Raw genomic sequence first — 26,093 nt, forward strand, 5'->3', positions numbered from 1 at the left:
AATCACATTACTACCAAAATTGCATTGATGATACTAAAATCACCAACACATTCTAGACCATTTCTCCTCTATATTCAAGTCAACAACAACTTTCACATCTTTTTTAAGTGTTTATATAGTACATATAGTTTCTTTAGGGATTATGCACAAAATGTCCAATTTTAAGTTCAAACCACAAATACAAATTAAAAAAAGAAAAGTTTATATTTAAAAACAAAATTCAAAAAACAACAGACACATGTACAACACATGTATGAACTCTCCCCATTTTGACTTCGTCTTCCATCATTCATTTTTTCATCTGCTAGTTGCTTGGAAGCACAAGCCTGACCATGACCACGACGAACAAAGCAAGGAGCCCATACGTCACAACAACCTTATATTTAATGCTCCTTAGCCGGTCTGAAAACGACCCTTTTAACACCTTGTCCTTTCTATATTCATCCCATTTCTTCAACCTCATTTTTCACACTTTCATGGTCAATATCAACAACAACAAGACCAAAATACAATCTGGGTCGGTCTTATTCTTCGCTATTTCTCTTTCTTTCTATGTAAAGTTCTCACCTTTGAACTTTAACTATGTTGGGTCTAAGGTCTAACATGAATGAAAAAGTCTCAAAATTTATCTATTTTTGCAGGTTCTTTTCACTCTCCTTCATTTGTTATACTTTGATTGTTTCTAGTTTTCCAAATTGAAGACAAAAGATTCAAACTTTCTCAAATTCAAATAGGCCCATTAAGGTATTAATTCTTTTCTTTGTTTCTGTATTAATTTTGTGTCTGTGTCTGTGTCTGAAATCGATACCAGCACTTGTGATTAGTTTAATTTATTAATTTTTTCAAATTATTATCGGCGTCGATGTAACAGTGTTAGTTTTGTGTTTCTGGTGTCTGTGTTTCATAGTTTTGGTTATAGGTTATTGTTCACTTGATCATATTTTCTTCTTTTATTGATGAATAATTCTTGTTTTTATGTGAACAAATGAAGTTTTTGTGAAAAATAAGGAAAAACATGGAAAAGGAGGATTTTTCTGAGATGCTTTCAAGGATGGAAGTTTTGGTTGATGAGGTTGTTATTTTTGCTAAGAAATCTGAAATTGAGGTAGAGGCTTTTTCGGAGTTTGGAAACTTGGTTGAGAAACTATCACCAATCTTGAATGAATTGAGTGATAAAAGTATTGTTTTGGATAAGCCGTCGATAAGAAAATCGTTGGAATCTATTGAGAATGAGTTACGTCGTGCTAGAATTTTAACGAAAAGCTTGAATTTGAGACATCCGGTTAAGCAAATTGAGGATATGACGCATGATATTGGTCGGTCGTTAGGAGTTTTGCTTGTTGCGAGTCTTGAAGTGTCTATTGATTTTAGAGAACAGATTGGTGTATTGCAAAGACAGATGATGAATGCAAGATTTGATGGTGTTTGGAGTATGACTTCGAGTCCAAAATCGGAAATTTTCGCGAATGAAATGAAGACGGTTGGGGAAATAGAAGAGGAAATAATTGATGTGTCTATTGGTGATGTGGTTTTGCAACTTAAGAATGGTAATGATGAAGAATTCGCGGTTTCGCTTCTGAGACTAAAGGAGTTCATGAGAAGTGAGAAATTGGACGGCGGGTTGATTAACGAGGAAGCAACTATTTCCATTCTTTTCAATCGGCTAAGTACGTGTAAGGCAGATAATAGGCTCGCCATAATTCAATTGCTAAGACGTATTGCTTTCGGAAATGACGAGAAAAAGGTAAAATTTTGAAATTTTAAGTTAATTTTAACTTTATTTTTTGTAAATATTGATTTAGAATCATTACACTGTTAGGTCCTGTTTGGATATACAACTTAATTAAACGCTTATATCATAAGTTCTTATCATATAAGTGCTTTTACATAAGCGGTTTTAACTTTTAAACAAGTGCTTATGAAGTGGTACAATGCAGGAGAAGATGGTTGAGGTTGAGTTTTTATCGGCAGTGGTGAAGTCTCTTACAAGGGATTCAGAAGAGAGAAGAGAAGCTGTAGGGTTGTTGCTAGACCTCTCTAACGTTCAAGCCGTTCGAAGGCGGATCGGAAGAATTCAAGGCTGTATTGTTATGTTGGTCGCCATTCTTAACAGTGATGACTCAGTTGCTTCACACGATGCCGCAAAGTTGTTAGATATTTTATCGAGTAATAATCAAAATGCACTTCATATGGCCGAGGCCGGTTACTTTAGGCCGCTAGTTCAGTATTTGAAGGAAGGTAACGCCGGAATTTCCTTAACTGATAAGTTCATATTTATATAAATTTTCAAACAACAATCGTAGCTCCCTTAAGTTTTTCGACATTCTGTTTACTTGAAAACTTCGAATTATATTATTGCAGGCTCTGACATGAACAAAATCCTAATGGCGACGGCACTTTCTAGGTTGGAACTTACCGATAACAGCAAACTTACCCTCGGAGAAGATGGAGCGATCGAGCCACTTGTCAAAATGTTCGTCACTGGGAAACTCGAATCCAAGTTATCATCGCTAAACGCACTACAAAATCTATCTAGTTTGACCGAAAATGTGCAACGTTTAATTCAATCAGGAATTACAGGATCTTTGCTACAACTTCTTTTCTCGGTAACATCCGTGCTCATGACTCTAAGAGAGCCTGCATCAGCCATTCTTGCAAGAATCGCTCAGTCGGAATCCATACTCGTTAATGAAGATGTTGCTCAACAGATGCTTTCGCTTTTGAATCTTTCGAGCCCGATAATTCAGAGTCATCTATTAGAAGCTCTCAATAGCATGTCTTCGCATCTCGGCGCATCGAAAGTGAGAAGAAAAATGAAAGAAAAAGGTGCACTTCAACTACTCTTACCCTTTCTTAAAGAAAGTAACACCAAAATCAGGTGTAAGGTCTTGAATTTGCTATACACGCTCTCTAAAGATATAACCGACGAACTAACAGAATATCTCGACGAAACTCATCTTTTAGAAATTGTTAATATTGTCTCAACGTCCACGTCAGAGAGTGAAAAAGCCGCTGCGGTTGGCATCCTGAGTAACCTTCCTGCTAGCGATAAAAAAGTAACCGATATTCTAAAGCGTGCAAATCTGCTACCGATTTTGATATCAATTTTGTATTCTAGCAATGCAAGTAAATCACCATCAACAAATAGCTTAACCGAGAGCGCCACCGGTGTTATAAACCGCTTCACGAACTCATCCGACAAGAAACTACAACTCGTTTCAGTACAGCACGGGATAATCCCTTTGCTCGTAAAATTACTCTCAACCGGTTCACCGATCACGAAGTCAAGGGCTGCAAACTCCTTAACTCAACTATCACAAAACTCTCTTTCTCTAAGAAAATCTAGAAAATCAAGATGGTTATGCGTTCAACCTTCAAAAAACGCATATTGCGAAGTTCATGACGGATATTGCGTTGTCAATAGCACATTTTGTATAGTAAAAGCGGGTGCGGTTTCTCGACTTATCGAGATATTGGAAGATAAAGAGAAGGAAGTAGTTGAATCTTCTCTTGTTGCACTTTCAACTCTCTTGCAAGATGAAATATGGGAGAATGGTGTGAATTTCATTGCTAAATTATCAGGTGTGCAAGCTATTATAAAAAGCTTAGAAGTTGGTGATGCAAAGGTTCAAGAAAAAGCATTGTGGATGTTGGAGAGAGTATTTAAGATTGAAGAACATAGAGTGAAATATGGAGAATCTGCTCAAGTGGTGCTTATTGATTTGGCACAAAAAAGTGATTCTAGACTTAAGTCAACAGTTGCAAAAGTATTGGCTGAGCTAGAGCTTTTGCAAGATCAATCAAGTTACTTTTGAAACAAGGCTTTCATTATGAGAATTACTATTGTGGAAGTGATTTTTTGTTTTGCAATCAATTCATTTATATATTTTTTGGTGTACATGCTTGTATTTTAGATTGTTTGGGATGAAATACATAAAGCTATATAAATGTATGTAATAATTTGTTAGAAATGAAAGATTGTAAAATAAGTTCAGGTGGACTATGTAAGTATATCATAATATTGGTATTGTAGAAACAAGTCACGTATCCAAGTCAACTGTCTCCACATTAATCTCTTTTTTAATATTTCCGGGAAAGTATTCATCACCAACCTCAAATTTAGTTTCATTCATATTTTGTGTATTTTAAATTTTTAGAATGTCAATGTATATATAAATTAATAGTTTTAATATAGTTTTGGCTCCTTCAAATGTATGATTTTCGTCCTTCAATTTCTAATTGTTTGATTTTAGTTTCTTAAGTTTTTTAATTGTTTTGATTTTGGTCCTTTAAGTTTTAATTGTTTATTTTGATCTTTTAAGTTTGTCTCCTTTTGCATTTGATAATTTTTAATGACATATAGACTAAACTTCTCTTTTTTTAAAAAAAAATCTCTACAATTTTATTTTTCTTCTCTTTTTAATAGTTAAACTTTGAAAGTAATATATTGAAAACTTAAATATTTTATATATGCCTAGTGGTAAATTGTTTTGACAATATAAAAGATAGATCACAAGCTAATTAAAATAACAAATGTTGCTAATAAATTCCTCATATTTAAGTATAAAGTCTCAAAGTCTAACAATCATATTTGTCATATATATTAGAAGCTTGTCCCTATATTTTAAAATAACTTTGTTAAAAAGTTCAAATATATCATTGGCTAAAAGTCAGATAGTTTAATTATCCAATGTTCTATCTTTTGTGTTGTCAAAATACTTTGTCATAAAGTATATTTTAAATAAAAAAATGAAAAATTTTAAAATATTTCATTTAAAGCGAGAAGACACAATAGAATTGTAGAGAAGAAAATAAAAGAGAAAAAGTAAAAAAGAAGTGTAGTATATGTGTCATTAAGAGACTATTAAATATAAAAATGGGCAAATTTGAGGAGCCCAAATCCAGCAATTGAAAAATTTTAGGGGCCAAAATCAAACAATTAAATTTTGGATGGTCGAAATCAAACAATTAAAAAAATTGGAGGACCAAAATTAAACAATTGAAACTTAGGGAGTCAAAATTATGCAATTGGAAAATTTAGGAGTCAAATATGCATTTAAACGTAAATTAAATTATATATTATTTGAATTACTATAAATTGTGAAAATAGAAAAAAATTGTACTTGTCATATTTTAATTAGAAAATAGTACAAACTAAAAATTGTATCTAAGGATTTTCCATTTCAATTATGGTATTTATGTTTATGCTCTTTGAATTTAAACTTTAAAAGATATATATATATATATATATATATATATATATATATATGGGGACGACTCAAGTGAGAACACTTGGTTATTATGAGAAATGAGAACAATGAATCACGATCATTAAATTTTAATTTTGTTGATTTTAATGGACTGGATTGATTTCTCTCTCTATGTTTTAATTAAATTAAATATTAAGGATCATAGAAAGATCCAATCATGTCCATTAAAATCCACAAAATTGAAATTTAATAGTCGTGATTCATTGTTCTCATTTCTCATAATAACCAAGTGTTCTCACTTGAGTCGTCCCCTATATATATATATATATATATATATATATATATATATATATATATATATATATATATATATATATATATATATATATATATATATATATATATATATATATATATATATATATATATATATATATCATTAAAATAGTTGAAAAAAATATAACCATGATGTATAGTTATTTTTTATTATATATTTTGTTAAAGTTGTCGAAATAAAAATATAAAAATTTATTTATTTTATCATAAATTTTTTGAATAAATATCATTGTGATTCATGAGAGATTGATTTCAAGATCAATCGATTAAATAAATAATTTTATAATTTTTTATATCACAATTTATTACATATTTATTAAAGTCTTTATTTTAACTATAATTTTTTTTAGAATTTAGTTGTTTTGACTCAAAAAGTACCTTAAAAATAATATTCATAAATAATCATGATAAATTATGTAATTTTTTTAACAATGATTACCAATTAAACTTTTAATCAGTAAAAAATAAATTAAAATATTACAGATATCAGTAGCATCACAAATGTTTGGTTTTTGTATCATTTACTTAAAAAATTGTATTTTAAAAAAATAAATAAATTAAACTTTTATGTTTTTACCCTGGGCTTAGTTTGGTGAAAACCAGCGCTCAACAAAACGGCACCGTTTAAGTTAGGTTTTTTCAATAGACAAAAACCATAGCAAAACAGATACACAACTGACTCCAAACAGCCATAGCAGAGTCACGCTTCTCTGCCGTACCCTAACCGCCATCGTCGCTCACTCCCTCCGGCAGCCGTTACTACACCATCTCACCTTCAACACAGTTCTTACCAATTCGCGCGCTCTTCACTTTCATTATTTTACCGATTTTATTATTTCAGTTTCGTTGTTCTCAAAATGTTGCGTAGAAACATTCGTTTGAGGAGAGAGTATTTATACCGAAAAAGCTTAGAAGGAAACGAACGTGCTTTGTATGAGAAGAAGCGCAAAATCAGAGAAGCTCTTGAAGGTTTTCATTCATGAATTTCGCTTACTCTTTTTTCAATTTTGAATTTTATTTTATTTTTTTTAATTTTTTGTTTTGTTTTGCAGAAGGGAAGCCTATACCGACTGAGCTTAGAAACGAGGAGGCAACGCTTCGTCGTCAAATTGATCTGGAAGATGAAAACACAGCTGGTATTGTATTTCTACGTTTTTTTTTCCTTTTATTAGGGTTTAGGGTTTAGTAGCAAATTAAATTTTAATAGTGAATATTCTAAGGGAATGAACTTGAGTATGATTATGCTGTTTTAAATTGTTGCTGTCTGGTTGATTAGCATAACCATTAGTTTTTAAGCAACGAAGCACAGACACAAACGGGTATCGGATAGTATACGAAGATACGTCAGTCATTGATAAACGTTAATTAAATCATTTTGTAACTAAAACCAATTGAGTTTGCAAAATTTGATAGTAATTGGTAAAGGAATTATGAGAAAAAGAAAAGATAGTTAAAGTCGAGAGAAAAGTAATTAAAGGAAAAATTTGATTCTTGTATTAGAAAATTGAGTGATGAGGTAATTAAAGTTGAGAAAGGAAGAATTAAGGATGAGGAAGATTGATTCATATTCTAGAAGTATGAATAGTCATGAGATTTTAACTACCCGTATCCGCAGCGCATCAGAGACGTGTCACTAGCATATCACGACGTATTGGAAGTTTTTTATTTTTTATTTTTTAAATAACAATTTTGAATACTCCATCGATACATATCGAAGGCATAACGGCATGTATTGGATTTGATACGGCATAGATTTTAGAGTATCGGTGCTTCATTGATTTTCAAGAAATTATTTCTCTTTAAACCAAGTAGTTGGACTCAAGTGGTTAACAGTACTCAGTTAAGATTAAATTGATTGGGAGTACCTTTGTTTAATCCGTGCCTAGAACAATTTTATACATGAACTGAAGTGTAAGAGTGTGGTCTTGTAACTTCAAGAGATGCAATTCAAATTTCCCCAAAGACAATTGTACAAATGGCTGTTAGTGCTACTTTTGTAGCTTTTCAATTAAGTTTCTACATAGTAGAACTTAATCCAATCTGAGCCAATATGTTTGTAGCTTCTAGGTAGAAGCTATACATTAGCTTCTAGGCGAAATTTCATTTAGAAAGGCTTTTCATAAGCAAGCTGAATACATCGAAGATGAATTGTCAAGTCATCACATCACATATGTTTTAGTATGAGATAGCTCGTAAAAGCCTTGTAATTGGAAGCTATATGCTGCTTAATAATATATTGGTACCAAACAAATGTATATTGAATTTTATAAGTGGAAAGCTGAAAAAGAGTCACTATTATCAAATTTTGAAGTTATAGTTATTATCTATGGACCAAAAACAGATTTGAAATGCCAGAAGGCTTTTCGAGCCTTTGAAAATTTGGTTTTTGTTACACCTTTTTCTTTTATAAACCTCTCACTTCACATGTTCTCTCACTTGATTGTGTCTTACAATATGGGATTTGACGTGTTTTTTGAATTTTTGGGTTTTAATACTCTGCACTTTATTGAATTCAGTCCCAAGAACACACATTGATGATGAGTATGCATTTGCTACTGAGAAAGATCCTAAGATCATGCTGACCACATCCAGGGATCCAAGTGCTCCTCTTCAACAGTTTGTTAAGGTTTGCCTGTTTATATTGTATTGCTGGTTTCAAATATTTTAGTTAAGCTATACCTTCCTCCCATTGTTTGGGGCCATACCAACAACTTATTGAATATTATTATCTTAAATTCTTTTGTGTAGGAGTTGAGTATTGTCTTTCCCAATGCTCAAAGAATAAACCGTGGTGGTCAGGTTGGAGCCTTTACCATTTTATCCCCCTTTATCATTTTCTGTATGTGTATGTAACATGGACATTTGATTATTTGGTGGTTTGTTCTCTTATAGCCCAAGAAAATATAGGATTTAGGCAAAGAAGTTATTTGCAATTAGAGAGATAGTATGATTAATATCATAACTCATGTGAGAACAATTGGGGAAAATAGGACATAGTAGTTTATTTTTTAATGTGGCTATAAGTTATTTGTTTTACTAATCTTGAAATAGTTGTTTGTCCGATCTGGTCAAAATCTTACCTTTGCTTGTCAAACATTTTGTTGGTTTGAGCATGAAAATATGCATACATCAAATATAATATAATTTGTTAATGCTAGACACCTTGAACTAGTCTAGTTGTTCTAATAGTTTAATACAGTAATACTTAACGATCTATCTTCATTTTCATTTCAGGTTCTTTCAGAGATTATAGATGCTTGCCGGTCCCACGACTATACAGATGTAATCTTGGTTCATGAACACCGCGGTGTGCCTGATGGCTTAACTGTTTGCCATCTACCATTTGGCCCTACTGCATATTTTAGTTTACTCAATGTGGTAAGTGCTGGTTTTAGTTTATATATATATATTTTAGGAGGCTATACGCTAATTTGTTGTTTCTTGCAGGTTACAAGGCATGAAATTAAAGACAAAAAAGCTATGGGAACTATGTCTGAGGCTTATCCGCATGTTATTCTCGAAAATTTCTCATCTAAGGTATTCATAATTCAATATGAGCTTTATCATCTTTTACATACTAAGTTTCATTGGTAATGGTCTGTTCCTTTCATCTCTTATTCACCAGAACATTCTGGTAAATGTTGGTCTTTCAGTATCATTGGTTCATATATTATTCAAATATAATCTGGAAAGATTGTGTTTCAAAAGCTATTTTTTAAGTTTCCAAAACAAGTAGCATGTTTGATAAAGGTTTTATTGTGATATCCGTTGAATATGGCTAAAACATTGTGAACACTTCATTTGGAGGAATGATTTTTCTAGGAATGCCTTAACCAGTTTTATAAGTAGCTGCAAACAAGTCAGCCATTCAACCTAGTTTCAGTTTTACAGGTTAATCTGGTCCAAATTACTATTGAAATAATCACCCTACTAACCTACTAAGCGCCGAGAAGAGCATAAATTAAGCGTTGCACACCACATGAGTGTTGTGTTGAATGAGTAGACTTGCATAATATTAATATATTAAGATTACATATTAGAAGATAGTAAAATCATGCCTATGATGGTTTGGCCAAATATTTGAGTATATACATACCAAGGATATAAAATGGGGATGAGTGTGACCCTCGTAGTCTGTCCCCATTTTCAACTATTCCCGTTCCCACAGCTTGGTGAAAGACTGACAGGGCTGCAAAAACTCTAAAATATTTGACATAAACAATTACCTTCTTTAATAATAGTAACACTGCTTTTGTGCTCCGTGCTGTCTGCTCATATTTAGGACTGTAAATAGTAAGGTGAAAGGACTGTATACATTCGAAAATATTTTTAGACTAAATAATTGCCTTCTATAACAAAGCAACACTGGTTGTGTCAAGTGCTCATAAAATTTCTTTTGGGCTGTAAACAGTTAGGTGAAAGGACTGCCAATATTCTAAAACATCTGTTTCCGGAGCCAAAACCTGACACAAAGCGTATTGTCACTTTTTCCAACCAGTCTGACCATATCTTGTTCAGGTTGTTACATTTATCCGTTTTTGAGTATTTTGCCTTTACAGTTACTTGTTCAAGTTCTGTTAACTCTTGTAGCGATTCATTTCCTTCTCATTTTAAATATTGTGTCTGCTGCATACAGGCATCATGTATATGAAAAACGCGGGGGTCCTAACTCTGTAGAATTGAAGGAAATTGGTCCACGGTTTGATTTAAAACCATATCAGGTTTGTGTTGTGATTAAGTTCACTATTGGTTGCTTTATTCTAACTTTAAGATTCTTTTTTAGATTCATTGAATAATGAATGTATCTAGTCTACATAAAAGATCAGATATATTCATTATTCAATGAACCTAAAAAAAAAACTTTGCTTATAAATAAGGCCGGAGGGAGTATTTGATCATCTTTTATTTGACTACCATTTTGTTACTGTCTCCAATTTTATAATTGTTTACACGAACTTATTCGACGAGAGATCTCCAATACGAGATTTTATACCGGAAAACCTGTTCCTCATTTTTATGGACTCTTTTGCAGATAAAATTGGGAACAGTAGATCAAGTTGAAGCTCAAACAGAGTGGGTCCTCAGACCGTACATGAACACTACCAAGAAACAGAGGTTTCTCGGTAATTGATGCATGCACCGATGGTGTTGACGGCGGCAGTGGTGGTGGTGGTGGTGCAGCCAAACCATATTATACACTCTCTGGGTTCATACTGAGACTGTAGACGAAAAGCTGAAAATTTTGAAATGGAGATTATTTAACATGGTCACACATTAGATGTAATTGGAACGTACTTGTTGCTAAATTTTGGATGAAATTTAATTTTATGGGTTTACTCTTTTATTCTTCTGGGTTGTGTTATGTTATTTACTCATGTGTTAAACATACTAACTGCATGGAGTATCTATATATTTTAATTTTTTCACTGGTTATTTTATGCTTTTAATAAAATGATTACAATCTTTTAATATACTTTTTGTTTATGGTTCTAATAAGTATTATTAATTTCTTAATATATATTTTAGGTAGAACTTATTATCCTTGAAAAAACAAACTTTTACTAAAGTAGGTGCCATCACATTTTGTGCTATACACATATAACCGGTGCATTATGTAGGATCGTGGAAATGTTTATTTTTTAATTTCATTTCTTTTTCTTTCAATATTAGGATCTTTATATGTCTTAATTTCTGCAAGGATTTAATGGAAACACACCGACAGTGTAAAGCAGTTTTACACTGTCAGTAAAATTCAAACCGTTAATTTTTGTAAACGTTTGACTTTTTCATTGAATCATATTCATATATAAAGTATTTATTTTTAAGGGTTGTGATGCACTGACCGTGTACAAAAATTTACACTGACAGTGCACTACCTTTAAACTCTTTTTGCAAAAGTAAAATTTATGGAGTAAATTTAGAGGACTTCTTGGATAGTGCGTTCTATGTTGTTGTAGAGATGTGTTGCCTTTCAAATTTTTGGGTATTCTAATTGGGTCTATTCCAAGAAGATGTAATTTTTGAAATTCGGTGGTGAGTAATTTGAGGAAAAAATGGTCGACTCCGAAGGCTCGATTGCTTTCCATTGGGGGATTGGTAACTCTTCTCAACTCAGCATTATCTAGCATCCCCATCTTCACGATGTCGTTCTTTAGAGCCTCAGTTAAGATAATTAAAGAAATCATATCCATTTAGAGTCGTTTTTTAGGGCTTGGTAACGAGGAAAAAAGATGCATAAGCTGGGTGAGTTGGGCAAATGTATGCAAACCCAAATCTGAAGGCGAATTCGGAGTAAAACACATGAGTTTCTTTAACAAAGCGCTTCTGTACAAATGAAAGTGGTGGATTTTGATCAAAAGCGATGCTTTATGGAGAAATATCTTGCAATTCAGACATGGTGATTCAAACCAAACGATGATTAGGGGTTTAAAGCACAAACCCAAAGTGAAAAATTCTGTGTAGTGGAAGGATTTATGTGCGGCTAGTTCGCTCAAAACTAACATATTTGATTCTTTTGTAGGTAACATCAATTTTGTTTTATGAAAGGGAAACAATATTCCATTCTGGCATGGCAGATGACTGAGGGGTTCTACTGTTAGATCAGTGTTTCCCTCTGTATTCAACTTGTCGCGCGTCCTAACAAAATGGTATGTGAGATGGGGTACTGGCAGGAAAAAGTTTTGCAATGGGACTTTGACATTTTAGGAGAGGTTTAACTGGGAAATCCAAAAGCAACGATGGAAGTTTTGGAGTTAGTGAAACTTTTGGCAAATGTTAACCTAATGGACGCGGTGTGCAACTCTCTCAAATGGTGGCCGAATGCTGATGGAGTCTTCTCCGTAAAAAGTTGTTATTCTTCTCTCTGCGACACACAAGCTGAAGAGGTTGTGGATTGGGATGGCTTACTTGCTCTGGGTAGATTTTAGAGAACACGAATTTCATCGAAACTTAAGGTGTTCAGGTGGAGAGTGGTACTAGATAAATTGGCTTCAAAAGTACAATTGACAAAGAGAGGTTAATTCATAACAATCAAAACAAAAAAGGGTTCTCATATAATTGGCAAAGAGAGGTATAATTCATAACTTCTTAAAGTTTTGATAACGACAACACCGATGACAGTCGAAGTCGGTAAATTTGGTGGTAATGGTTCTCCAACTCTCCGATGATGGTGATCAAAAAACTTAAGGACATCTCAAACCTCATCTAATTAGAGAATCAAGACTTTATTGAAGTGCTTATATGATTAACATATCTGACAAATAATATTAAAGCCCTCAAAGTTGTGATAAGAGAGAAATTGTGAAAGCTCACCTGATCGTGTCCGTTTAAGTGAATGAAATTTTGTAAAAGTAAGGAAGTAAGTCCTAAGATACTAAGGCAACTCAGACACACACTAAAAAACATTTCTATCAAAAAATGATAATTTCAAAAATGCCTTAAAGTTGTATTAGATTACCTAAGAGTTGAAGAAATGACCTAAGGAAATTTTTTTTAGCAAATTTAATCGGTTAAACCTTTGGTGTAATCGGTGAGATTAGTCCAAGTTTACGTTCCAAGATATTTGATTAGCGTCTTAGGATATGTTTGAATTGATGGAAAACGACGGAGCGGAGTAAAATAGAATGGAATAATATTATGTTTCATTGTTTGGATTGGTAAAAAGAGGATGAAATGAAGCGGAACATAATGGACTAATGGAGTGCATTTCATCCTATTCCATCCAATTCCTCATTTTTTGTTCCATCCAACTTGGGGGTGTATGAGATGGAATGAGAAATTTTAAATAAAATAGCCAAACAATATACTGATATTTATATTTCATTCTGTCCTTCATAGCCGTTATGTTATGTTTCATTACGCTCTGCTCTGTTGCGTTCCATCAATCCAAACATAGTCTTAATGATGTGCAACGACTCTCTATCCAAACCTTCCTATTTGGGAAACATAAATGGTTATATTTGACGTTTCTAATCGGTTAGACAATCAATTAAATAATTAATTCAGCCCATGGATCGTTTTCTTTTTGGATGATTTATACTACTATATAAAGGGGTGACTTCCTAACTTGAAATCACGCATTTTTTCAATGTTTTTATATTTGTTTAGAATTTATCTCTATACTTTTTCTACTTCTCTCACTAAAATTCATTTCGCCACTCGTGGTTGGCTTAATACTTTGGAATGAAATTTTATTTGTGAGGAGAATACTTTCGTAAGTGGCCGTGCTTGTCGTTTATAGTCATAAGGGTGCAATACCTTTAAGAGACCAAGTTTTGGTTCTTGAGATAAACCATAAATCTCTTATTGGTTTATTAAACTTCTAAAAAAAATTGTTTTGGTTAAAGAAATTAACCAAAAAATATCTAACTGTTTCGATGGAATAAATTGGGGTAAAAATTGTCTATAGGTTGGGGATAAGTCTGTTAAAAAATCTTAAGATCATATTGTATTATGGTTCATGGACATAACCTTTGAAAGCTCACATGTCTATAGCGAAAAATATCAAGAAGACCTATTGGGGACAAGATTAGGTCAACGTTCGGCCAAATCTAGATAACTCTCTAGTGCAATCTTTTTATCCTTATCCTCTTTATTTTTAACAATTTACTTTCTTGTACTTTATTTCAGCAACCCTTACTCACTTGTTAGCTTACTAATACGATCTTAATCAAGAAAGGTTAAAATTATTCACGTTTTTAAATACCACAATTCACACTCTCCCTTGTGCTTGGAGTCACTTGTTTAATACTATTTACCACAACTACTTCTGAACCATTGTGGTCTACTTTTCCCTTGACTACCCTGGGCATGAGTTGTTTGACAGGCACCGCTGGCTGTGGTATCTGGTTATTAGGTAATTGCCGAATTAGCGCTCGTGGAACACCTAAACAGTTAGCAATTTGTTCCATTTTATGTACTAGCTGCTGGTAATTGTGGTTAGTGTCTAGAATCAAGGGATTGAACACAATGCCAATTTTTTGCATTAGCATGTTAACCATTTCATGGTTACTCTCATCCAATTTTTGCCTCGTACACAACATGGCAGTATTGGTTAGCTTCATCATAACTTGTAGTTGCCCCACTCGACCAGGGCTGCTCGTTGCAGATACTAATGCAAAATGTTGATTTAACGTTGATGCTATCGTCGCAGAGTTATTTGCAAATGTAGAAGCGTGGATTTTCAAACCTACCATTATGACGGTCGGTATGCCATACGAGTAATCTCTAATGCCTAGATTTAGCGTAAAACTCGGGACATAAGGGTGCCATGGGTCCCCTACAACAGCTTGAGAAACCCTGGGGTTAGTTAGGGTGTTCACTTCTAGTGGTAACAAAACTCCCACCCCTAGGATTGACGCCGAAGTGGATATTTGGCTTATAACAGGTTCTCTAATAATACTTGATGTCACTGCGCTACTAGCCATTGATTCGACGAGTTGTTATATGTTTGGGGGATTATTTTTGGGGAAAGAAGTGTTTTTTGAATTTCCCATTTCAACGAGGGATTTCCACTTCTCAAACGCATAAACATCTAGACATAAAAGGGTTCTCATATAACACGGGATTAATGTTGGAGCGGTATAGCGGCAAGCAACAAAAGTTTTGGAAGTATTTATCCGGGAATTTATCGTGTCCACAGAGATCGGTGCTACTGAACTGCCGTTCGACGGATTCTTAGTTCTTGAGTTTGGGTTAAAATGGGTTTTAAGTAAACAAGGAAAATATAACATTTGAACATAAACTAAATTCATTCTTGATAGAGAATAGCTTCTCTGGTTTGAATCTAAACTACTCCTCACAAACTTAGATTTATCACTCCGCCGTACTCAATCTACAATACTCATCAGAATCACCACATATCCCTCACATCAATGTCCATTTCTGCAACACCGACGGAAATTCAACTATATTGCTCTTTCGACGATGTCTCAACCGATCGAACAACACAGAGACATTAAACTCAGATATTATGTGGATGTTAACCCCAATCCTATGTCTAGAATCAAAAGCTAACAGATATCCCCCTAATCAAGATTTGTGATGTCTATTTCTACAACAACACAAATCTAAAGCATTCAAGCAAAAAGATCAAGAAAACACCCATTAAGATTTGTAAAGCAAATATATTATACAACTAGTACAAAGAGTAACAAACATCCATGGGTTTAGAGTATTTACATACAAACTCACCAAAAGAGAAATACAAAGAGAAGAGAAGAAGAGGAACCAAACATTTCTTGGTTTGTCAGCACCAATCGATGAGAAATTCGACCTCCGATCATCCGATTACAAGCTCCAATGGTGTTTCCAAGCCAAATCTACCCAAAAATGACCTAGGATGAGTTGGGGTTCAAAAATACCCAAAACATAACCTAAAAAATCTGATTTTCGCCTATTTATGCAATTTTGGATCTGGTACAGCGCGCGTCGCGCGCAGGAGCGCGCATCGCGCCCAACCTGCTGAATTGAAAAAACAGCTTTTAGTAAAAATGGCGTAACTTGAGAACCGTAACTCCGATTTGCGCCCGGTTTGAAGCGTTGGAAAGCTTATTCAATTTCCTATCTAACAATGACAACATATCAACCAAATTGGTGATTTATTATTCTTTGATTTTGAGCTTTATTCGCCGAATGAATTGATTCCGCCGCTCAAAATCGCGCGTTTGAAGCCGTGTCTTCGACACGTTATTGCTCATGCTCCAAATACGCAAGAATACCTACAAAAAGAGTAGAAAACTATCAAAAAGTATAAAAGTGTATGAAAATATATCTATTCACAAAGTATACGTATTTATGCACAAAACGGGGTATTATTCAAACGTTATTAACAAAAAGTATCGATAAGTGCCACTATTTACAATCACAAAATAACTACATTTTGGCACTTAACAACTCTCCCCAACTTGAATTTGTTTGTCCTCAAACAAGGCCAAACACTCAAATCGCAAAAGTAAAAATCCAAAGAATCAAGAATCAACAAAGTTTAGAAAACGAAACAATTGCACGGTTCAAACAAAAACGCACAAAGTAAACACTTACCACAATCCTACAACGAACATGAAAATGAAACGAATCCTAAGTACAAAAATCATATAAAACACTCTAAAACAAAACAAGCTCAATCACGAATCACGCCTAGCAAAAACTCACCGGTAGATGAAAAACACCGAAAGGTGAGGACTTTGAACACTCTTCCAACAATCTTGCAAACAATAGACAAAATTATGCATTCATCCAAAAATAGTATTGAAAATGCAACGACACGAATCACAAGGGCTTTCAAGGATGTAATGTGGCTCGGTTAACAAACAAGTGATAAGTCCTAAAGCTAATCGAAACAAAAAAACTTGCCTAAACCTAAGGGAGTGATCAATCCACAAGGTTTCAAACAATGAAATTTCAATCAAACTTCTTCTTCATCACATGTTTCACACCAAACACAATACTTATTAGCATATTCTTATTCATACTCTTTTTGTTATTTTCTTTTTCAAACTTTTTCTCTTTTTTCTTTCTTTTTCTTTTCTTTCTTTTTCACATTTTTTTTCTTTATCTTTTCTATCCACAACCGCATAACAATCACAACATAAGTAGATAAACATCCTCTCCCCAACTTGAATTCAACCACAACATAAAGTGAATACTCTCTACTTTCTAAGGCAAGGTAAAAATACAACTAAACATCATAGTTAAGGGTTCAAGAAAAACGATAATCAAAATCCATCAAAAATGTGAACTATGTCTCAAGTTCAAAAACAAAATGGACAATGATAAAAAGGCTCAGAGGGGTTACGAATGGTCACACACTCACAAGGTAAATTGACCTTTGGCTATGGTAGTTGTGCTCAAAATCAAACAAGTGCCTTGATCACTTTCGTGCATTCACAAAATCAATACAAATGAAAGATTAAACATAATAATATCCAGTTAAAACAAGAAATGTCGGTCACTCACATATATACACAATGAAAAGCCACCTCACATTTATGGTAAAAAGGGGAAACTAATTGTGATTCAAGTCATGAGCAAGTTATGCAAAAAGAATAAGTAATATGAAATTTGTACAACTGAAAAGTCTCAAAAACATGTTATGCTATAGAAAGCGATAAACGAGTACCTTGAGACGTACAAATTTGAACAATCATTACCGCACAATTGGCATGTTGAATCAATCAAAATTGAAGAATTACCAAATGCTACTTCAAGCGGTCGGGCCAAAATTTGAATCTAAACACAAACAAGAGAATTAAAAATAAAACTATAAAATAGTATACTACAAAGCCTTGGTGTAAGTGGGAAAAAAAACTAGGCAAATGAACCATTAAAAAGAATTCACTGGCCAAAAGTTACAAGGCGCGCGACGCGCCCTCAAGACCGCGCGACGCACGCAAAGTTCTGCCAAACCAAGCTCTTCAGCTCCCAGGCCGCGCGACGCGCCCTCTTTGCGCGCGACGCGCGCTACACCAGATAAACAAAAACCAGTGCAGCAAAACAGAAACTCAAAGAAACCTCCACTTATCACCTACACTACTCATTTACAGAAAAACAGAAAAATAGAATTGTTGGGGTGCCTCCCAACAAGCGCTTGTTTTACGTCGTTAGCTCGACGCCTTTATTTTGCACGGTAGTAGCTTTCTCCACGACACGCCAACGCTTTCACCCAACGCGAACCTAGAGAAAGTATCCTAACCACACACGAACAAACATTACGAAACACGAGAATATACAACAATACGTAAACAACACATATTAACAAACACGTAACGATAAGTAAAAACACAATTTTTACAAAAGTTTGGTGAAATTAACTAAACAAGTTTAAAAGGGAAGATTTGAAATTAAAAAACTATCCGAGTTCAACTTGTTTAATAAGTCCACCAAACAAAATTTAGAACATGTATCTATACAATCCACTATATAAAAGTATACAAGTATAAGGAAATTCACAAATATACGATATTCACAAAACTCGAAAACAAAGAAACTATCACAATGCGAATTCAATAGAAACACCAATCCCCGGCAACGGCGCCATTTTGTTGGAGCGGTATAGCGGCAAGCAACAAAAGTTTTGGAAGTATTTATCCGGGAATTTATCGTGTCCACAGAGATCGGTGCTACTGAACTGCCGTTCGACGGATTCTTAGTTCTTGAGTTTGGGTTAAAATGGGTTTTAAGTAAACAAGGAAAATATAACATTTGAACATAAACTAAATTCATTCTTGATAGAGAATAGCTTCTCTGGTTTGAATCTAAACTACTCCTCACAAACTTAGATTTATCACTCCGCCGTACTCAATCTACAATACTCATCAGAATCACCACATATCCCTCACATCAATGTCCATTTCTGCAACACCGACGGAAATTCAACTATATTGCTCTTTCGACGATGTCTCAACCGATCGAACAACACAGAGACATTAAACTCAGATATTATGTGGATGTTAACCCCAATCCTATGTCTAGAATCAAAAGCTAACAGATATCCCCCTAATCAAGATTTGTGATGTCTATTTCTACAACAACACAAATCTAAAGCATTCAAGCAAAAAGATCAAGAAAACACCCATTAAGATTTGTAAAGCAAATATATTATACAACTAGTACAAAGAGTAACAAACATCCATGGGTTTAGAGTATTTACATACAAACTCACCAAAAGAGAAATACAAAGAGAAGAGAAGAAGAGGAACCAAACATTTCTTGGTTTGTCAGCACCAATCGATGAGAAATTCGACCTCCGATCATCCGATTACAAGCTCCAATGGTGTTTCCAAGCCAAATCTACCCAAAAATGACCTAGGATGAGTTGGGGTTCAAAAATACCCAAAACATAACCTAAAAAATCTGATTTTCGCCTATTTATGCAATTTTGGATCTGGTACAGCGCGCGTCGCGCGCAGGAGCGCGCATCGCGCCCAACCTGCTGAATTGAAAAAACAGCTTTTAGTAAAAATGGCGTAACTTGAGAACCGTAACTCCGATTTGCGCCCGGTTTGAAGCGTTGGAAAGCTTATTCAATTTCCTATCTAACAATGACAACATATCAACCAAATTGGTGATTTATTATTCTTTGATTTTGAGCTTTATTCGCCGAATGAATTGATTCCGCCGCTCAAAATCGCGCGTTTGAAGCCGTGTCTTCGACACGTTATTGCTCATGCTCCAAATACGCAAGAATACCTACAAAAAGAGTAGAAAACTATCAAAAAGTATAAAAGTGTATGAAAATATATCTATTCACAAAGTATACGTATTTATGCACAAAACGGGGTATTATTCAAACGTTATTAACAAAAGTATCGATAAGTGCCACTATTTACAATCACAAAATAACTACATTTTGGCACTTAACAATTAACAGAGAAAATGTAAAACTTTCTTGTAAAAGTATGAAAGTTACAAAAAACAGTCTCACCGGGCGTCCTAACTTGTTCGCAGGTGTTTTTTACGAACAATCACGCGTTTGATTAGCTTGTGAGATAAACTAAAAAATCTCGAGAGCAATCTGTGCAAATTGAATGTACGAGAAAGTGTGTTTGCAATGTGAATATGTACGATTGCACAAAGAAAAAAACGACATAAACTTTAATTAAATAAGAGTTTGGATAAAGGCGATGAATGATAAGTGCAATAAATTACATTAAATGAGAATGTGCACTAAATGACATTAAAATAAGAATGTTTCAGTTAAGGAAACATAAAGATAATGAAATAAAGGGACCACACTTGTACATGTTCCTCACAAACTGTTTTCTCTTTGGCTCGAGTACTCCAGTTCTCTAGAGAGATGGATGAATTTTGCAACCTTGAATACAATATACGAGTCTTCTATTTATATTACTCTAAAAATAACTGTCGATAACAATTAATCCCTAAAATATCAGACATGATTCTCACTACTTGAATGCTTGCATTTTGACTTGCTTCATTGTGTCTTTAAAGAGAAAGCTATTGAGGAACATGACATCATGTCGATAACCGTCTTCCAACGTTTTTTGAACTTCCCAACTGCCTTCAAGCCTATCTGATTCAGTTCCAATAACGTGCATCGAAGTACTTTCCCGCTTACCTGATATTTGGACTTATTAAATTATTCTAAGTCCTAGACAACTGGTGACCTTGGCGAATCTGACCATTATGGCGAAATCCCCTTTTCGAGATTTCAGACACGTTTAGAGGAGAGGGTGATCCTAATCTTATGGATTTATTCTTGAGATTCTTTCAATCCAAGCTTACCGCTTCGTCGAACGCTTTTTGGGTCGACGTGTTTGATGAGTTGAAGCCCCTTCTGTTGAGATTTCTCAATACTTACCATCTTTAAATGTAACCAGCTAGTCTTATTTGTTGGCTTTCAAGCATTTTTTTGTTGACTTTCTCCAACTAGAATTTCCAGGCTAAAACCGAATCACTTTGAATTTTGCACCTCCTCTGATACTAATTGTTAGAACAGAAACGTTAATACAGATCAGAGTAGAGAGAAACACAAAAGCTTTGTTCACGCAGTTCAACCAAATTGCTTACGTCTGCGACTATATCTTGTGAATTGTATTCGATTATAGTGTTCCAATACAATTATTGGCCTTGTTTTAGTATATCTAAAACCCTAATATTTAATTTCCCTCAACAAACAATCATCTCTATTCATAATTATCCCAACAATATGAGTTATACTCTCAACAACCTAACTCCCAATTATCTCAACAATTCACAATCATCTCAACACTTTGAACCATACTCAACAATATTCTTACTTATTTTAAATCTTTGTTATTTTACTTTCGTTTTCTGATGAATGATCCGTCAATATATTGTGTAATGATCAAAGATACTCTTGAGAGACTAATTAATCATTTTTTTTTAAAAAAAGGGGGGAAACTAATCTATTTAGAGTTTAGATCTTTGAAATTGTGTTTGCACAAGATATGAACAATAAAAACTACTCTATCCGTTCTTTTTTAAGTATCGTTTTAGAAGAATTTTTTTTCCTATTTAAGTGTCGTTTTATAATTTAATGTTATAATTTGTCAATTATACCATTGTTTTCTCAATAACTCCACCTCACATTTTTCAATTAGTTATTAGAAAAAGAGAGTGTATGATTCAATTTATTTAGAAAGAGATAAATAAATAAATAAATAAGAGTATAATAGGAAAATTAACTCTAACAATCCAATATGTTGGTTGAAGAGTTTTATGCTAAAATGACACTTAAAAAGGTACGGAGGGAGTAATTTACACCCGCCCGAGCCATAATCTAGTTTCACATTATTTAAAAATAAAAAACAATTATAATTTGTAAATAAACTGATATTCTTCAACTCAGGGAAGTTTCTTTACATAGAACAATACCTCACAAAAGTAGAAAAACAAAGAATGTTATTAAACAAGAAAAGGATGGGAATAGATTCCAAGTTGCACATATAATTATTGAAGTTGGTTATTAGTTGTTAGATCATACATATCATGGAGTATGCCACTTCAGTTCATTATTTGCTCATTAATGAAAAGATAGGGGTGTGTCGAAAATTTTGATTATTTAAAAAAATCAAGTTGATGTAAAATGAACTTATAGATAATGCATGCTTATGTCATAAAATAGTAAAAGGTTGACTAAATATTTATGACAACTTTTTTGAAGGATTTTTAAATATGGACCTACAAATCCAATGTTGGCTGCTATATCAACATTAGGATTTAATCTCCATAACTGTCCCACTATTTTATGAATTTCTTTTGATGTTGTTGAGAGCTTATTGAAATAAGCTGAAAATTTTAAGACATTTATAACTTATAAGCTACTTTTACAAGTTCTCAAAAATATATACAAGTGCTTTTGTCATAAGATACGTCTAAATAAGATTTTATCGCGCCTCTAACAATGACATAGTAGCTTCATTTTGTGAACACTCTTCACAACTTCTTGAAGACGATTCTACCTGAATCGGATGATGAACTGATCTGGAATAAAACCCGGGTTCGCTAGGTTCAGGCAACAAATTTTCACCATTCAACATTAAGACTACAGATGACATGTTTGGTCTATGTTGTGGTGTTTGTTGCACACATAGTAGACCAACATGAATACATCTCAACATTTCACATGGAATTGTTGTTCCATGGAATAAGTCATCTATTAATTCTTGTGCCTTATCTTCATTCCATAGTCTCCATGCCTGAAATCAATGTCACAAATGTTTTATCGCTATATATTTTTTATACTATTAATCAATCATAATCGTCTAATCATAAAAAAACGCCTAACTTCAATCATAGTTACTTTTAAAGTCATGCATATGAATGGTTGTGATTTTTTAACGGTGCAAGAATATGTACATAGACAACGTTTCAAAATTAAACTCTTAGATGATTGCAGCAAAAAATATTGATCCAAAAACAAATGAGATATAAACTTACATGACCAAGAAGATTAAGATTGTGATGATGGTCATAAAAGTTTCGATTCTTTCTCCCACTAATTATCTCCAGAACAATTACACCAAAGCTAAATACATCTGATTTGATTGAATAAGATCCATGAACCGCGTATTCAGGTGGCATATAACCACTGCAACATAACCATTAAAGTCAAAAGTCAATGTAAAAGGACTAGAAGATAAAAGACTGAAGTTCAAACTTGGTGACGGCGAAAATACTAACATTTGCCCATCTTAAAAAAGAAATTCAATGTAAAATGGAATTGCAATATAATGGAGCTATATGACTTAGAGTTACTTACTATGTTCCCATCAGTCTATTTGTTTTGGATTCATCTTGATCTCCTCTAAATGTTCTAGCTAGACCAAAATCGGATATTCTTGGATTCATATCATTATCTAGAAGAATATTACTTGTTTTCAGATCTCTATGGATGATTCTTAATCTAGAGTCTTGATGAAGATACATCAACCCTCGAGCAATTCCATCAATAATTTGGAACCGTTTTGTCAGATCTAATTTTTCCTTTCGCGTTGAATCTAAAAAAAATGCTTTTAAAGTTAGCATGGTAGCTAAATAATAGCAAAGAGTAAAATGAAGTAAACATAGTTTGCATAGTGTGAAGTTTCAAACCAAAAATGAAATAATCCAAGCTTCTGTTGGGCATCAATTCATAGATCAAAAGCTTTTCCTCTTGATAAATTGAACAACCAAGAAGTTTTACAAGATTACGGTGCTGAAGCTTCGCCATCAACATAACTTCGTTTTTAAACTGTTCTTCTCCTTGTTCTGAATTTTCGGATAGCCTCTTCACCGCAATCTCTAACCCATCTTCCAATACGCCCTGACAATAATTTCAGAAAACTTTGAGACTTTGAAATAAAGATGACTAACGAACCACCAAAAATGAGACCAAACTCTTCTAAAACGAGTAATATCACTCGTTTATATTTAGTGACAGTGACTGACATTATATGCACATGCATAACAAATCACGATTGATTAAAATATCAACGATTTTCTCACTTTAACCAAGACTTATTTGAATGAATCCAACTACCTTGTATACCGGTCCAAAACCACCTTGTCCTATCTTGTTACCGTCTGAAAAATGATTTGTGGCTTTAGATATGGTTGTAAAACAAAATATTGTTGATAGTTGCACATCTTCCTTCTCCCTTTTGCACTTTCTATGAAATATTTTTAGCATCCCTAAAATTGAAGATGATACCAATTGAATATAACTAAAAGGATATTTGGAAGAACATAAATATGACATTTATAATTGAAAAAACTTCTCTACATTCTAATATTAAAATTCACCTGGCTCTGCAAGCTTCTTCCTCTTTTTGTATGTAAATGTGACCAATCCAAGAATCATGACAAATAAAATGATTCCTCCAAGTGCCCCTGCAAGTTTCTTGTTGTTAAAGCTCCATTTATTTCTTCTATGATCTGAGGGAAAAAAAAAGTATTCTCCATGAACAAATAAGCAGCCAGAAGCTTATTGAAATTCCACATACAAAAAAGTTTCTGAGAAAAGTGAAAGTACCTAAATCAGAAGCAGCAAGTCTTATGAAAATATCTTGTCCTTGATCGATATGTTTTGTCAAGTCCCTTATCTTGCCAAACCAAAGCAAACAACCACTATTACTTTTAACATCTAAATTCGCATATGCTGAACAAGAACAGTTTTTCAAACACATTTTCTGACATTCCTCAAGACTCAAGCTCTTATCGAACCAAGAATTTGATGTATCTGGCAACTCTACTCCTGAATGCTTTAGAAATTCATCTCCGATACAGTTTAATGTTATTCGTCTAATACATCCACCAGACCAATCCAAAGAATTCCACTTTTTGTAATATTTCGGTACAAAACCTTCCAAGCATTGACATGTTCTTGGAGAGTTTGTAATATTACAAACAGAATTAGCATCACAGCTTGAATAATATTCACACTGATCCATTGGACGAGTCGATATAATCTCCCAATCTCCTCCACTATCTGACCATACCAGTCTTTGAGCAAAACCTGATGGATTAAGCCATAATCTAGTAATAGTTTCATTTTTCAAAGTTTCATACTCATAAGAAACTTCTTTATCATTGAACACTAAAGAAAATTTGAATAGTTTAAGATTCCTTAGCCATGAAACTCCACCAAAAGCATAACCATTCCATGATCCACCTCTACTAAATAAAACTTTTCCCTTTGTAGTAACCAGTTGAGGAAATCCATGAACATCTATGTGATAAGAAAACTCACCTGAAGAAGGATCTTCAACACTTTTCCAAGACGTTAGAGACCTAAAAGTACCATTAAGTAAATTTGTCTTAAGTTTCATTCCTGCAAGAAAAGTGTCACCAGGGTAATCAAAACTCTCCCACAAAATCTTCTCTCCATCTTTCACAACAAGGTTTCCTGAATCTAAAAGCGACAAGACCGGTTTCAAGACCGGTTTCTCTGCAATTGTTGATGCATTGGAGGACCATATGATCCTTCCAGAATCATCAACAATAATAAGAGTTCCTTGATATGTTAGTTTCAGATTCGGTGTTGAGTTTTGTATCGGAGAATCTCTATTGGCAATCCAAACATAAGTTCTAGGTGATATGGTTTTGTACCATATACCATAGTATTGGAATTGCGAATTTGCAAAGTTGAAGAATCCAGCTTCAAAAGTTCCAGCAGAAGATATCAAAGTCTCATTACCTTGGATAGAATGATTTGGTCTATTAGTAGTAAAAGTTTCATATTGTATAGATAAAGTGGGAATAATAAAACAGAAGAAAGTGTGAAGCATTAGCAAGAGAACCATGTATATTTGCATAGTGTGTGGTTATTAGCTTCTATGTGAATTTCATCAAACATTGATTTGAAGAAGAGGTTGAGTAGAAGTCAATAGCATAGAGATGAAAGTTGAGACTGCAATTAAGGATAAAGCTTCACTGTATGTTACAATAAATTGGGGACATATGTAGGAAATTGATTCTGCAGCAGTCAAAGAACAACAGATTTGGATTGATTTTGACTATTTACTGATAGTATAATAATGCTATCAGCACACTTTCCAATACATTGCATTTACTACAATTTATAAA

The 26,093-nt window shown here is 33.6% G+C and overlaps 3 protein-coding genes across 5 annotated transcripts; 2 read left to right on the forward strand and 1 right to left on the reverse strand.

Annotated features, from left to right (window-relative positions):
• The first annotated feature begins 251 nt into the window (after positions 1–251).
• On the forward strand, positions 252–4,124 carry LOC131593324 (U-box domain-containing protein 44-like). 3 transcript variants are annotated; one of them, XM_058865789.1, is made up of 5 exons: positions 252–554; positions 642–744; positions 992–1,744; positions 1,938–2,238; positions 2,362–4,123. In XM_058865789.1, exons 3-5 carry the CDS (start codon positions 1,016–1,018, stop codon positions 3,813–3,815), a joined length of 2,484 nt encoding a protein of 827 aa, XP_058721772.1. In that variant the 5' UTR covers positions 252–554; positions 642–744; positions 992–1,015; the 3' UTR covers positions 3,816–4,123. The 3 variants fall into 3 exon arrangements, with proteins under 3 accessions (XP_058721772.1, XP_058721771.1, XP_058721773.1); XM_058865788.1 differs by having other exon boundaries at positions 252–517; XM_058865790.1 differs by lacking the exons at positions 252–554; positions 642–744 and having other exon boundaries at positions 1,008–1,744; positions 2,362–4,124.
• A 2,069-nt stretch (positions 4,125–6,193) lies between these two features.
• Positions 6,194–10,979, forward strand: LOC131593326 (uncharacterized). The gene is made up of 9 exons (XM_058865791.1): positions 6,194–6,515; positions 6,599–6,682; positions 8,063–8,172; positions 8,295–8,345; positions 8,781–8,924; positions 8,994–9,083; positions 9,958–10,064; positions 10,183–10,267; positions 10,579–10,979. The coding sequence occupies exons 1-9, from the start codon at positions 6,404–6,406 to the stop codon at positions 10,675–10,677; spliced, it is 882 nt and encodes a 293-aa protein (XP_058721774.1). The 5' UTR covers positions 6,194–6,403; the 3' UTR covers positions 10,678–10,979.
• An 11,292-nt stretch (positions 10,980–22,271) lies between these two features.
• On the reverse strand, positions 22,272–25,970 carry LOC131593327 (G-type lectin S-receptor-like serine/threonine-protein kinase At4g27290). The gene is made up of 7 exons (XM_058865792.1): positions 24,541–25,970; positions 24,312–24,443; positions 24,049–24,200; positions 23,622–23,832; positions 23,290–23,527; positions 22,968–23,118; positions 22,272–22,726 (listed from the first exon to the last, which is right to left on the reverse strand). The coding sequence occupies exons 1-7, from the start codon at positions 25,820–25,822 to the stop codon at positions 22,415–22,417; spliced, it is 2,478 nt and encodes an 825-aa protein (XP_058721775.1). The 5' UTR covers positions 25,823–25,970; the 3' UTR covers positions 22,272–22,414.
• Between the last annotated feature and the right edge of the window lie 123 nt (positions 25,971–26,093).

Source organism: Vicia villosa, linkage group LG3, assembly GCF_029867415.1.
Source record: "Vicia villosa cultivar HV-30 ecotype Madison, WI linkage group LG3, Vvil1.0, whole genome shotgun sequence".
Classification (NCBI taxonomy): Eukaryota; Viridiplantae; Streptophyta; class Magnoliopsida; order Fabales; family Fabaceae; genus Vicia; species Vicia villosa.